General features: G+C 37.3%; 1 protein-coding gene across 1 annotated transcript in view; it reads right to left on the minus strand.

The window, feature by feature from the left end:
• SGCE (sarcoglycan, epsilon) overlaps window positions 1-13423 on the minus strand; it is a 26991-nt gene extending 13568 nt beyond the window's left edge. Inside the window, exons 1-4 of the mRNA XM_010296159.1 lie at window positions 13384-13423; window positions 9266-9370; window positions 5163-5285; window positions 2460-2617 (exon numbers count right to left, since the gene is read on the minus strand). Coding sequence (XP_010294461.1) covers window positions 2460-2617; window positions 5163-5285; window positions 9266-9370; window positions 13384-13423 — 426 coding nt within the window. The remainder of the gene's footprint in view (window positions 1-2459; window positions 2618-5162; window positions 5286-9265; window positions 9371-13383) is intronic.
• Window positions 13424-13659: the final 236 nt, after the last annotated feature.

The raw sequence follows: 13659 nt of genomic DNA on the forward strand, positions 1-13659 counted from the left end.
TTTGGGACTGGGGTTTAGTTTTAGCTCTAGCCCCACTGAAGTCATACTTCACTGTGGTTCACAAGCATTGCTCCAACACAAGCAGTTTTTAAAAAAATCCTGGAATCTGTTAACTGTAGGGGAATTGAAAACTAGTAGGTAGATGCAACATTCACGACTGACTTTTGGAAACTTATGCCTTCATGAACAAATTATGTAATGATACCAATCTTTTAGTTTAAATGTATGGGATGCCTGAAATGCTTACAAGTGGGTACTCCTCAGTGGTGACTGTACTCTGAAGTTGTATTATGATTAAGTGCTCATTCATAAGAACTACGGAATGAGGCTGGATATCAGTATAATTATGTATTATTTTTATTCCCCCCCCAAAAAAAAAAAAATATGTAATTACAATTATGTATCGACTTCTTTTTCCTGAAAGGTGATAAATCTTTCCCGAAACAAACTGAAAGAGACTAACTTTCTTCCTAATTTTAGACTTCAATTAATTCCTTTCAGGGACAAAGGAGAGGCAGAGGAGTGGCAACAGTGACAACTATGTTGCTTCTCAGCAAGCAGAGCTACCACGCATAGTGACATTGATTATTAAACAAATAAAAGTAAAGGATGTTGCACTTCCCTTAAGGGATTTAAATGAGAAGGAAAAATGCTCAGGAATATCTTCTGCAGGTTCATTTAAGTGTAGAAGGAACCAAATTACATCTTATGTAATGTAACAATTTCATTATAAAATTAATAGAAAATAAATTCCTGAGATTAACAGAATCAAGGATTTGAAATTTTTTTCACAGAGTTGTTTCAACAGTAGTTTAAACATTAATAGTTAGAAAACCTAACTCTCTGGTTACACAAGCTCTATAGCGGACCACGACAGTACCCATTCTGAGTCTGCACTCCGGCTGTGCGAGCTGCCAATGTGGACGGAGCACCTGCACCGAGCAGCAGCGCCAGTGGTGGAGACTGAACAAACACAAACTGTCTTTGCTCACCTTTCAAAGGAGCTGGAGCTCAAGAATGTTACCTGCTCTATTGCAACACTATGCATAACGTTAGGCCTTTCTAATCATGAGGTCTCCTCCAACTAATTGACCTACCCATGACATCACCTCAGGCAATAGGACATAATGGAAGTTATGTTCAGGCCAAGAATATGCAACCAGTCCTCTCAGGTGGCACCAGGAAGGGGATCAAATGCAATCTGCACCACTCCCGTCCTACGGCACACCTGAGAGTGGAATGGCAACGGATTTGTATGCTAGGCAAGACTTAGTTCAAATATAGGCTTGGGGTCATGCTTAGAATGGAGGTCTTGATATAGACCCTACAATTCAAATTTTGAAAAAGGGCAATTTTAAATAACAGTTTCCTCTACAGAAAGCTAAGCAGTCTGCAAGTACTTCTGCACATGCTTAATTTTGCAGATGTTATTAGTCCTTCTGAAATCAAAACTGAATCATGTCTATAGAATTAAGCATGTGTGAAATTATCTACAGTACAACTTAACATTTAGAGATGTCGTTCCTGAGGTAGAACAACTATATCAAATGCAATTCAGAAAAAAAAAAAACCCTCATCAAGGGTTTAAGACAAATGTACTGCTGAAGCAGCAAAATGGCTGGAGCAAGTTAACGAGCCCATTTTCCTTAACACTGTAAACCACACAGTGTCTGATTGAATCTGCAGTCTTCCGCCATATGCATGGCAGAAAATATAGTCCCTCTTCCCTTTCAATTGCTGCTCAATGAATAATTGGAGCTTTTAAACATCTGGATAGCTAATCGTCAAAAATGAAGTAGTGGGTTTTGTCATTGTTACACTTATAAGAATATAATTAAATACATGTAAGTGCTAATTAAATCTATCAATAAACATGAATAATGAACCAGATAATATTTGATGAAAAATAATTTGATTTAAAAACACAACAAACCAACCAACCAACCAAACCCAAAACCTGTCTACTGACTGAACACTGTGTTTTCCAGTGGGGAAAATTCTGGCCTATATTTAGAATGGTATAGGTAGACTGTTACAAGGTTCAGAATCCAGATATTATTCAAGTACAGTTGTTTACAAAGGCTTTTTTTGCCCCGTATTTTGAACACAACTTTAATATATTCACAATTTACTGAAATGAAATGCCTCTTAGAAAGATGAAGGGCAAGAATCTAAAGGTATTGCACCTAGGAATAGTAAGCTTTACTGGTTATTGCTATTTACTAGTTATACCTTAAAAGTAAAATACAAAATGTCATACAACCTGGCTTTCTCTCAAAAGAGGATACAAAGGTACCAAAGAGAAAATGTTACTGTCACAAGTCCTTGTCCCTGTCTTATAATCTTTCTTTTTATTTAATTGTAACTAACTTTTCAAAAGTAAGAGGCAATACTTGTTAGCATTCTGAATCCTACACTCAAAACCAAAATAAATCTTTTTGAACATTTGAAAGAAATACCTCAATGATGGTTGGTTTGCCCACATTTTCTACAGTCGGTGAGCCATACAGCACTCCGTCACTGTATGGTGTCCTTTGTATATAGCGTAGCCATCCAGGTCTGTCAGGGTAACCCATTAAGTTGGTATTAAATGTTATAGGATCATTACTTACTTCACCTAGATAAGAAATATTATTAGCATAATTAGTATTAGAATACTTACAAGAAAATGCTATATGCTTTGATTTTGAGGTTTCCATTAGAAAATCTTATTCTGTCTTTCAGTTATGTCTTCTAAACATTTCCAAAAAGAAAAAAAATTCCTAACCTTTACCGTACCAGAAATATGGAAACTGCTACTCAGCACTTTTAAGTATTAAGAATTTCATATCTGAAAAGTGTAACTAACTGCAGAGATGAATGTGCTTGTACTTCTTTGAGCCCTGGCTAATTCTGAGTGCTTGCACTCATTAACTAATGGATCTGATTTTAGAGCTCAGTTCCACCTAGAATCGAAGCATCTAACCTCCTACTTACAAAAGCACAAAGGTCTCAGTCCTTTAATTTCTCAAAAAGTCTCTTTTATTTATGTTTTTAATAATGGCTCTGGAGACCCAATGTGCCTGGGAGGGCTTACTGTAAAGAGTGGCTGTGTAATCATCAATGTCTGAAAGCTTCTGTTAGCATCAGGATATACAGGTCTTCAGCATCAACAGCCTGGCAGTAGATTTTCTTTATAGAGTAAATTAATTCAAAAAAGGACAAGACTTCCCTGCAAAATGGATCCACTGATGGCCACTAAATACAATCATCCAGATGCAATCTCTAAAAGCCCCTAAAGTCAAACCAGTATGAGTTCTTGTGGTTCTTATTGATACTCTTACAGATATCTGGATTTGACTTCACTTACAAAAGGTAAAATAAACTGAAGTCAGGTGTGACTAAGCACAACCATATCTGCACCGCTGAGGCACAGGCACCTTACAGCTGAGGTACAGAACTCGGGCAAGTCTATTCTGAGACACCTCTGCACTGCGCTCCTCCAGCGCGGCTCTGAAACGGCAACAGCAGCCATCGTAGGACAAGTGACAAGAGAAGATGACAGGCAGGCTGGCACAGAAGGCAGAAACTGTGCCCAGTGAAGAAAGAACAGCTGTCATCTCCTCCAGAGAGGAACAAAGAGACCAAGACCTGTTGCCAAAGTGTATCTAGCTTTCATGTACACATTTACACATCTGGCTGTGGGTAAAAGGGACCAGAACCACACCAAACCAGCCCCAGGGTGTAATGCAACTTTCCTCGCAATTCTCTCGGGACATCCCAGTAATCTAACCTATTGCACTCATAGGGAGATTCCCAGCATCACACATGATCTGAGGAAAAATCTGAAAGCCACCTGTGATACATTCTGGTTTGCCCTTCATTAAGGTAGGCCATGCTAATGATCCAGCACAGCAGACAAAAATAAAAGGACCACGGTAACAACTGGCCTTACAATGAATTTCTGATACAATCAAAGTCATCTATGGGTACAGCAATTTCAGCAGTATCTGAAATCAGATTCATACTGCCTTTGTATCACATGAATGTCAAGACAGGCTGGGGCTGTAAGGATTTGAAGGACAACCCATCTTTAGTAAAATTTCCAGGTTCCTTCCATCTATGTGCCAAAATTGGGAGAAAACTGGGACAGAAGCAAACTTCACTCTGTCAGTCATTGTTACATGAAATGAAGACTCAGGTATACATGTCAGGAAAAATATCCATTTTTCAAGGAGTGGAAATTTTTAAAACATTTGGGCTATTCATGACAAAACTTAATCAATGCTAACAGAAGCTCATTTTTTCTTTAAAGTGAGTTTTGAAAATAGTGCTCTCAAATCAATTCAAAAGCTTATTAATGAAACAGGTTTGATTATCTGTGCACTGTGCATGTATGATAGGTTTTTCCTATTTCTATAGGAAAATAGGATATTTTTATATTTATTATTCCTTTTCATTGTTGATAAGCTTGTGGGGCAGAATGATCTCTCTCTCTCTTTCCACACCGCCCAGATTGCTTACACATATTCTAACCTGCCAATGACCAATCTTTTAGCTTTACTTCAGTGAATATCAGAACACCGTACTTGGGAAATCGCGGCTCTTTCTGTAAAAAGAACTGCTTACTAACATTAAACTGTTCCTAAATATAGGAAGAAGGCTGAATCCAAAGGATTATTTGTTTTAAATGAAATAAAACATCATTACATAGCCTCATATTTGATTTAATCTTCTTTTTTGTCTCATTTAATATATGCTTTGAAAGTGCTGCTTCATATAGCCTGATAGATACTATGTCTGAAACAGTGATCAGATAATGGCATTTTTGACATAACTATTAAACTTCCACAATTTCGTATTTAATGCAGCAGTGAAGAAAAGGTATACTTCTAATCTGATATACAATGTGTTTGTTATTACACCTTCCCAAAATATTAAGCACATTTTCCACAACACACAGTTACTTGCATCTTTTCACAAATGACAATCACAAACCAGAACATTTTAAACTTGCAAGACCACATACTTTATTTCATTTGAAGATATCTCAATAGAAACTAAAACCTGTCCTTTGTATGTTACATGCTGAACTGTAAGGTATGCTAAATAGACTTGGATTTTTTTAAACTTCCCCCCCTCCTACATTTTTATATAAAGTTGAAGATCTTAGCATCCCATACCAGGCTTTGGGTAAGGAGGAAATTCCCCCTTAAAGTACTCTCTCTCCAAAACATGAACAAAAAGAACTCCAGCAGAAGGGTATACATTCCGATCAGAGTGCACCTTAGACAGAATCGTGTACACTGAAAAGCAGAAGGAAAGATAAAAGACAGAAAAAAGCAAAAGTGAGACATGCTCTGGATAACACAGCATGCATTTCAACAGCAATGCGGGCATCTGGGAGAAGGAAAGCAACAAATATTAGATATCTGTTAATAAGTTTTTTAAAAGGTTGCATAGATTTAAGAACAAGAACACAGAGCAAACTCTCTTTGCTCAGCAGGATCCCTTCCAACATTGCAATAAACAAAACCAGCTATGTTAGGATTTCAGAAGTTGTACATGCTCTTTACTTTCATTGCAATAAAAAAAACCCAAGGAAGGCTACTGTAATTTTATAGTTGGTTTATTTGTAATATTACATGAATAAAAATACATTAAATTAATGATACAATGTTTTCTTGATATTTTACATAAAAATAAGGAACATGAGGATTACAGAGGAACCTTACCAATCAATGGTACTGATTCCTCACTGAATGGAAATGGCAGATTTTTCAGTTCTTGTGCAGAAAAGGACAAAGCAATTCACTTCATCTGAGGATTTCTATGAGTTCTTAAAGCTAGGTTTTCTTAGACCAGCAGGTTCAGATAACATGCATCTAAAATTTTGATTAGAGAGCTCATTACTAAAGATGCGCTTGTATTTAAGGATAAAACAGAAGGACATGGGTAGTTATAGGCCAGCCAGGTCTCACTGATTCCACACAAAAAAACAAACCCGTATTTTACAGGACTCAGAATTAAAAACCTAAAGGAAACTTAACTGAGAATAATCAGCATATGTAAAAGCAACATTCTATTTTTATTTAGTTACAAATTTAGTTGATAAAGGCAAATCTTATTTAGATATAACACATTTGATGCAGTACTATATACATATTTTAAAGAATTAGAAGAATAAAAAAAATGATACATTAAATGGATAAGAAACAATTTTATCGACAAGTTTCAAAATTTAAGTATAAATGGAAAATACTGATGTAATAGGTGTTTCTCATGGTGTCTTAACAGGACTGATTCTATTCCATATTACTATTCCATATTCCTACTGAATTTTAAGTCAATGCCCTGAAAGAATCAATCATTGCTGATAAATTTTGCCAATTAGATGAGGATTACACAAGTGGTAAATAAAGTCACAGATATAGAGACACACAGCTACCTGCCTTGCTTGCTAAACTGAAAGAAACTTTAGGAGAAGTCACATCTCCAGAGGTTATAGGCCATACAGCGTGGGGGTACTGTCATAGGGAAAAGTGACACCGAAGGAGACTTCAGAGTCACTGTAACAAACCCATAGGGACAAACTCGTCCTCCTAGAAGATAAAAGAGCTAATTTCAATAGCAATGGATCAATAAGCAAAATATATTTGAAATGTGGATCAAGCTCATGTAATTTTCTAATTCTGGTATAATTTCTTCAGCCTTATCATTATACCAACCTTCTTACTTGAGATCCACTTAAAAAGCCGCTGCTAATTAGGCATTAATCACAGACATTCCATCCCTCGCACCATGTACTCCGTGTGGAATCTATCTCACCTAATTTTAGATGCCTACAGAAACAACATCCACCACTGAGTTAGTCAGGCTCCTTTTATAGTCAGTGGAGAAGAAACAGACGCTTCCAGGGGGTGATTAATTTGATTTCTCCTGTAAAATTAGATGAATCATGTCCTAGATTCCTGACTACACTGACTAGATCTCCACTGACTGCAGAGGCAGCTGAGAAGAGAGGCAGACAGATACCTGTAACATAGACCTCTACATTTAGCTACATACTTCCCACTCTTCAAGCCTGATATTGCAGAATATCTCAAGAGTCTCAAGCTCTGGATATATTATTGATCAAATTCCAAATTGCTTTTTCCCACTTTTGGAAACAGTTTTTAACACAGTACTGAACAGAATACCTTTCTAATAATTTTACCTTGAAGACAAAATTAAAATGGATCCTGAAACTTAAATAGTTTATTACAATTTTATGTGGCTAATAAACCAATTACTGTAATTTTAATTATGTAGACTTGATTTAAGTACAGAAACATAGCTATTTGATTTGTATAATTAAAATTACTAAATTGATAAACCAAAAAACTTCTGTGAATGAGCTGTAAATAGAGCAAGGAAACTAACTAATTTCCTTTAAAACATTTTCAAGAAAAGCTGAAAAAGTAATTTATAACATTAATAGAGCAGCCAAGCTGAGAAAAATATGGTGGCTGGCTGAAAATGTGTCAAACATCTAGAAAAATCCATTTTTCCAGTTCTGATGATTTCACTCTACAAGGAAAATCCATTTCGAACAGAAAGACCAGTGAAAAAGTAATGTATATTTTCTCCACATGCAATAGTTTTAGAAAGGAAGGATAATAGAATCAGCCATTACTGAAAAAAAAACCTATACAACATATTACTTTTGTCTGCTAGAGGAAATCTATTGCCACCACTAAATGCCTGCCCATTCCTAGTAACAAGCTGTTCTCTGTTGCTGAAGTAAGCATACTAGGAAGGATTTCATGCAGATATAAAGCAGCAATCTTAGAGAAAGTCTAAAAATGCTTCTCAGAAGGAAAAAAAACCCAAACCTATCTTAGCTTATAATGACAAACACATTGTAATGACACAAATATGGAGATTAAGAATTCTAAAGTTCTCGCTCCCCTTGTCAGGTAAGCCCTCTTCTTTTTCCCTGTGAAGTTCCTTCAAAATCAGAAGGAAAATTATGAGTCTTCAGGCCACTATGGCAATCACTGCTTTTCAATAATGAAACAACTGAAATGCTATTTTCTTCAAAAGTTTTCAAAAGCCACAATTATTTTCATAAGACTGCCTGAGAGTGGAGATGAATGTGTAATCATATTAGGTGATCTAGGGATGAAACCAAATATACTTACCAACTTCTAAATACTAATCTAATACAGCAGACTGCCAGATGTGAATTGCCTGGGCAAACTCCCTGTGGCAGACAAAAATCTTGAGTATTGTGAAAGGCTTCTGTAAAACTAACCATGGGAAATTAAAAATCTTCACTACATAAGAACGCAACAGATCCTAGCTAGAAAAAAAAAAGACTGTACCAGCTACCTCAGCAGCATAGTTTTCTTCTTATTTGTTTCCAGATCCCTTGGAAGACCTTCTGTAGATCCCAAGATATATCTGTGCAGGAAGGTTAGAAGTTCTAGAGATTGGGAAAGTAGTAGATTAATTTGGAACTGAAGGCTGGAAAACACGCATCACTCCTTTTGAAATGTACAAAAAACTTTTTTCTTCTTGTAGGCTTTGAACATGGGCACAGCCAGGAACTCAGCTAGTATTATGTCAGCCTCAAGCCCAGAGCCTGTTATCAGATACAGATGACCTCTGTGTCCAGATATTTCAGAAGATTTACCATGTTGGTTGAAGCCTGTACGTTGATGATCTTCAGAAAAAAATCCACCTGGAAATTTTTTCTGGGAATTTCAATGGGTTCTCTCCCCATTGATTTTTAGCAGATGAAACACAATCCCAGAAATAATTCGATTTGGTGGCCAATCCAGATTGCCTGCCTGATGGGCAGTCAGTGCAAAGCCTTTTCTCAACTAGGGTACACTAGCCAAAATATTCTATGTGTACTTGCATAAATGACAGTAAAATTGTCTTTTTACATACGTACATGATAAGATTTTTTTTAAGTTGTTACAGACAAGTTATTGTATTAAGCAAACTGAAGACGTATCTCCAAGCAACCAGCCATGACAAGAAAATGTGCAGTATTAGGTATACACGCAGCCATTATTTCAAGCAAAGCTATAGGAACAGGAAAAGTTGGGGAAGACTCACAAATGCACGCATGTCTGTGAACGTTTAGAAGATTGAAGAAATGTAAAATTCTTCAAATTACTTACCTTGAAATAGCATCTTATTCCTAAAACAAGGACATGACTGAAAAAGCAAGAGTAATATTAAAAGCAGATTTGACTCAACCAACATGGGATTTAAATTTACAGCCTAAACTCACCATTCTTCTCAATAGCCTTTATTCTGCTGATAATATAACTGTGGGCTTGCTTAGTCGTCCAGTTAACTGTTCCATTATTGCCATCAGCAGAGCTTAACAAAAAAGCTTTTCAGAATAAAACAAATGCAAAAAAAATTAGTCAGATCAACAGACTCCCAGAAACCAAATAACAGATGGGATCAGGTGCCTTCTAAACCAGGTTTTGATTTTAGTCAGAGTTTGGGAACCTCAGGTTAAAAAATGTTGGTGTTTGATTTAAATAGATAAACATATAATAATCTTTGACAGTCACTTTTTTGACACTCCTTTTTCCAAAAAGCTAAATTAACACAAAATGCTTAAACCTTTGCAGACAATCCTGTTAACATAATTATACTGATAATACAGATAATAAAGAGCATTCTCTGATAAATATATTTGCATTGGCAAAACCTCATATACAGGCAAAAGACGTATCTAAAGTTACTTTCACTGGCATGGTATATTTTGGCCAAAGTAGGGAAAACAATATAACCAAGAGCATAGCTTTGCTTATATAAAGACACATGGGGCTGATCTTGCAAGCATAACCAATAATGAATTTTGAAAAAAGAACCTGTTAAAAATGGTTGTCTTCATCCCATACAGCTAGAACACAGCCTGAAAACAGCTGCATCAATGCAGCTGAAGGTGCAAGAATGTTTAAATGTGGTAAAGAGCAAATGATTACAGGAGACAGAAAGCAGCTGTGGAGCTGACAGAAAGACTCCATTTCACCAGTAGCAGAACTGCCTGAGAAAGCTCCCTCCTCACCTCCCACTTTTTGTTCTTTTGTTCCCTTTCTTCTGTGATGAATAATAGATATATCAGTTGTTTGTGTAGTTACATGCCAACTGAAAGCGCAGAGGGAAGGAATTGCAGTCAGATGCTAGGAAAGGAAAAGTGGCCACAATAAACAGTCTTTCTTTTGAAATAGTCTGTGAGTGAGAACTCATGTCAAAACCCAGTTAAAAGATGTTATCGGATTAGCATCTCAACTTCCTTGTAAAAATGGCAGTAATCAGAAACGTCAAGGAGCAGTACTTGCATACAGATACACCAGCTTGCAGGAAGAAACGAACACTTATTGGCAAACACTCAAAGTATGCAAATATCATTTACACTAGAAGCTTAAACATCTGTGGAAACTTCTGCTGACATAGTTACACCGGTCAACTATTACATGACTGATACTGTACTCTCCAAATAGAATTTAGGAGACCCAACAGATCTAGCTTAAGCAGTAGTCAAGACAGACAAATGATCTATGCATGTGAGCGAGCCATTTATTAATGATAATTTACACAAAAAGCCTAAAATTGAATTGAGGAGAAAGTGTAATATAAAAATTACGCATTCAAATTACCACACCAACACAATAATGTTTCTAAGTTATGAATTTCTGTTAAGTTTCTTTACATTTTCAATATACACAAAGGATCTGACCAAACAAAAAGGTATTATTCACATCCACTGTTTTACATCTGTCTTGCAAGATGGACAGCTTTTTCCCTGCTGAATTGATCTGCATACATTGCAAGTTTTAATGTAACAGAATCCTAGGAATTACCCAACTCAGTACTGCATATGACCTTGAGTGTCAATTTTCTGTAATTCTTGGAACACTCAAGAAATTCCAAAAAAGTAAAATAAGTTGTTCCAATATTTCAACAGGATGAGCTGGGCAATCAGAGGCTTGTCAGCCACAAACCAGCGCCAAGCAAAACAATTAATAAAAGATCTGATTACTGAATTATTAAACGGAGAACAGTATTATACTTATCACACTCAACAAGGATTTAATGCACCTTTTCTGACACTTTTGATAAGCCCACAAGTTTTTTCTGATAGCCATAATAACACGTCACCCTTAGATATGCCCTGAAAAGGACCTGGGGGTGCTGGTTGACAGCCGGCTGAATATGAGCCAGCAGTGTGCCCAGGTGGCCAAGAAGGCCAACAGCATCCTGGCCTGTATCAGAAACAGCATGGCCAGCAGGAGTAGGGAAGTGATCGTGCCCCTGTACTTGGCAGTGGTGAGGCTGCACTTCAAATCCTGTGTTCAGTTTTGGGCCCCTCACTACAAAAGGGACATTGAGTTGCTGGAGAGTGTCCAGAGAGGGGGAACGAAGCTGGTGAGGGGTCTGGAGGCACAAGTCTTATGAAGAGCGGCTGAGGGAACTGAGGTTGTTCAGTCTGGAGAAGAGGAGGCTGAGGGGAGACCTTATCACTCTCTACAACTACCCGAAAGGGGGCTGTGGTGAGGTGGGTGTCACTCTCTTCTCCCAACTAGCAATAGAACAAGAGGAAATGGCCTCAAGTTGCACCAAGGGAGGTTTAGATTGGTTATTAGGAAAAATTTCTTTACTGAGAGAGTGGTCAAGCATTGGAACAGGCTGCCCAGGGAGTTGGTGGAGTCACCATCACTGGAAGTGCAGTGAACATGCAGACGTGGCACTTCAGGACATGGTTTAGTGGGCATGTTGGTGTTAGGTTCACGGTTGGACTTGATAATCTTAAAGGTCTTTTCCAACCTTAATGATTCTGTGATTCCGTGTAATTCTGTGATACAGCATATTACCTAGCACTTTGAGAAACTACATACAAAATCATTCTAGCATATTGAAACGGAATAAAAAAAGACAGACAGGCTCCAAGATGTATTTTTAAATATAAATGATCAGTAAGTATCTGATTGGGATTCACAAGTTGTGCTAGGTTTAGCTGTGGGGATTAAAGAGGTCCTGTCCACCTCTCCACCCTACACTGCATTTCAAAGGGAAACTGGAAAAGCAACCACTGTGCCTGTTTTCAGATCCTAGAGTTTACAGTGTGATGTTTTAATATAAATATACACCACTATCTGTTTGATTTCATATCACAGGTGTGAAATGAAACAATTCAGGAGCACACTGCCATGCAACAGCTTTCACCACAAGAATGGAAGTGTCAAGCAAGAGAGCAGGGCCATTGGATAGTTAATTTGTTATATGAGATTTCTAGCGGGCCTCATAAGGTTCTAGCACTGGCCTTATGCAATTTGACTTTACATATATATATAATAACCTGGATGTATCACATATACTGATAAAATTTGCAGATGAAAACAAAGGCTAGGAGATTGATAAATAATGGAGATGACATGCTACTAACACGGAACAGTCTGCATTGTTTGGTAAAAAGGTGATCAGTGATGTGCACTTCAATAGAATAAAATGTAAATGCACACCCAGGGACAAAGGCAGCGTGCCATGTGCACACTACAAACACTTCAGGGATGCTGAGCTTTGATAAAAAACTAGGGAGATACATCAGGTGGTAACAGGTTGAAGAGAAGCTTTCAGCAGAAGACTGGCTAGAACGGCTGATACGTAAACAGCAATGTCAAGGAGGCAGAGGGAGATTTTATTTTTGTATTTGGCACGGATACAATCACTGTTCAAATGATGTGTCTAGTACTTATACAGAGCCTTCAGAAGCATAGTGACAACATGAAGAAAGCTCAGGGAAGATCTGTGAATATGATTAAAGGATGACAAAAGAGGTCTTATACTACAGGAATTCAAACTATGCATTTTATCAAAGAGACAGTTTAGAATTAATTTGATAAGCCTTGTACTCACGCTGAAAAAAATGTTAATAGTGTCAGGCTTTTCAGTTTGTTACACGTTGCCACAGTTGCTGGAGCCCCCACCAACAGCAGCAGCAACTCACAGCTCTGTGCCTGGGACTTGAACATGCCCAGGTGAAATTTATCTACAGTGTTTTCTTTTTTCTTTTATTTTTCTTTAATATTTTAATTTTATTTTCCTTAAATTAGTATTTTTCTTTACTATTTTTCCTTAATTATATTTGTATTATTTTATAAATATAAATTATATTTGTTAATTTACACGATTTTCCTTTAATTGTGTTTGCATAGGTTTTATATAGAGGATTTAAGAATTAATATTTAACAGCATAAGATTTAACAGAGAAGATACTCATAACAGTTTCTGTCTCCTTCACAGTCCAAAAGGAACCTAAGTATCATGGACCAACTTCCCCTTCCCCATTCCTTTATTGCACTCTAACACCCACACACCATCCTGTACCCTTACCTATCCTCTTTATTCCTTTGAACTTGGACCTCAAGCCCATCTCTCCCACCACTAATGCAGCACACAGCTCCACCTCTCAAAACCCAGCATTTGCCCTCTCTACCACACCTCCTCGTGGGACCCTGACCTAAGCATGTGCTCGTTACCATTGTGCCACAGACCAGACCCTGGGGCCATGTTTCCACTAGCCCTTACTCTCTTACTGCACAACCTTGCTACAAAAAACTACCCTGATACTCCCCTACTGCATATCCCATCTGGCTCAGAGCTCTGCCT

This window comes from Phaethon lepturus, unplaced genomic scaffold (genome assembly GCF_000687285.1).
Source record: "Phaethon lepturus isolate BGI_N335 unplaced genomic scaffold, ASM68728v1 scaffold3021, whole genome shotgun sequence".
Lineage (NCBI taxonomy): Eukaryota > Metazoa > Chordata > Aves > Phaethontiformes > Phaethontidae > Phaethon > Phaethon lepturus.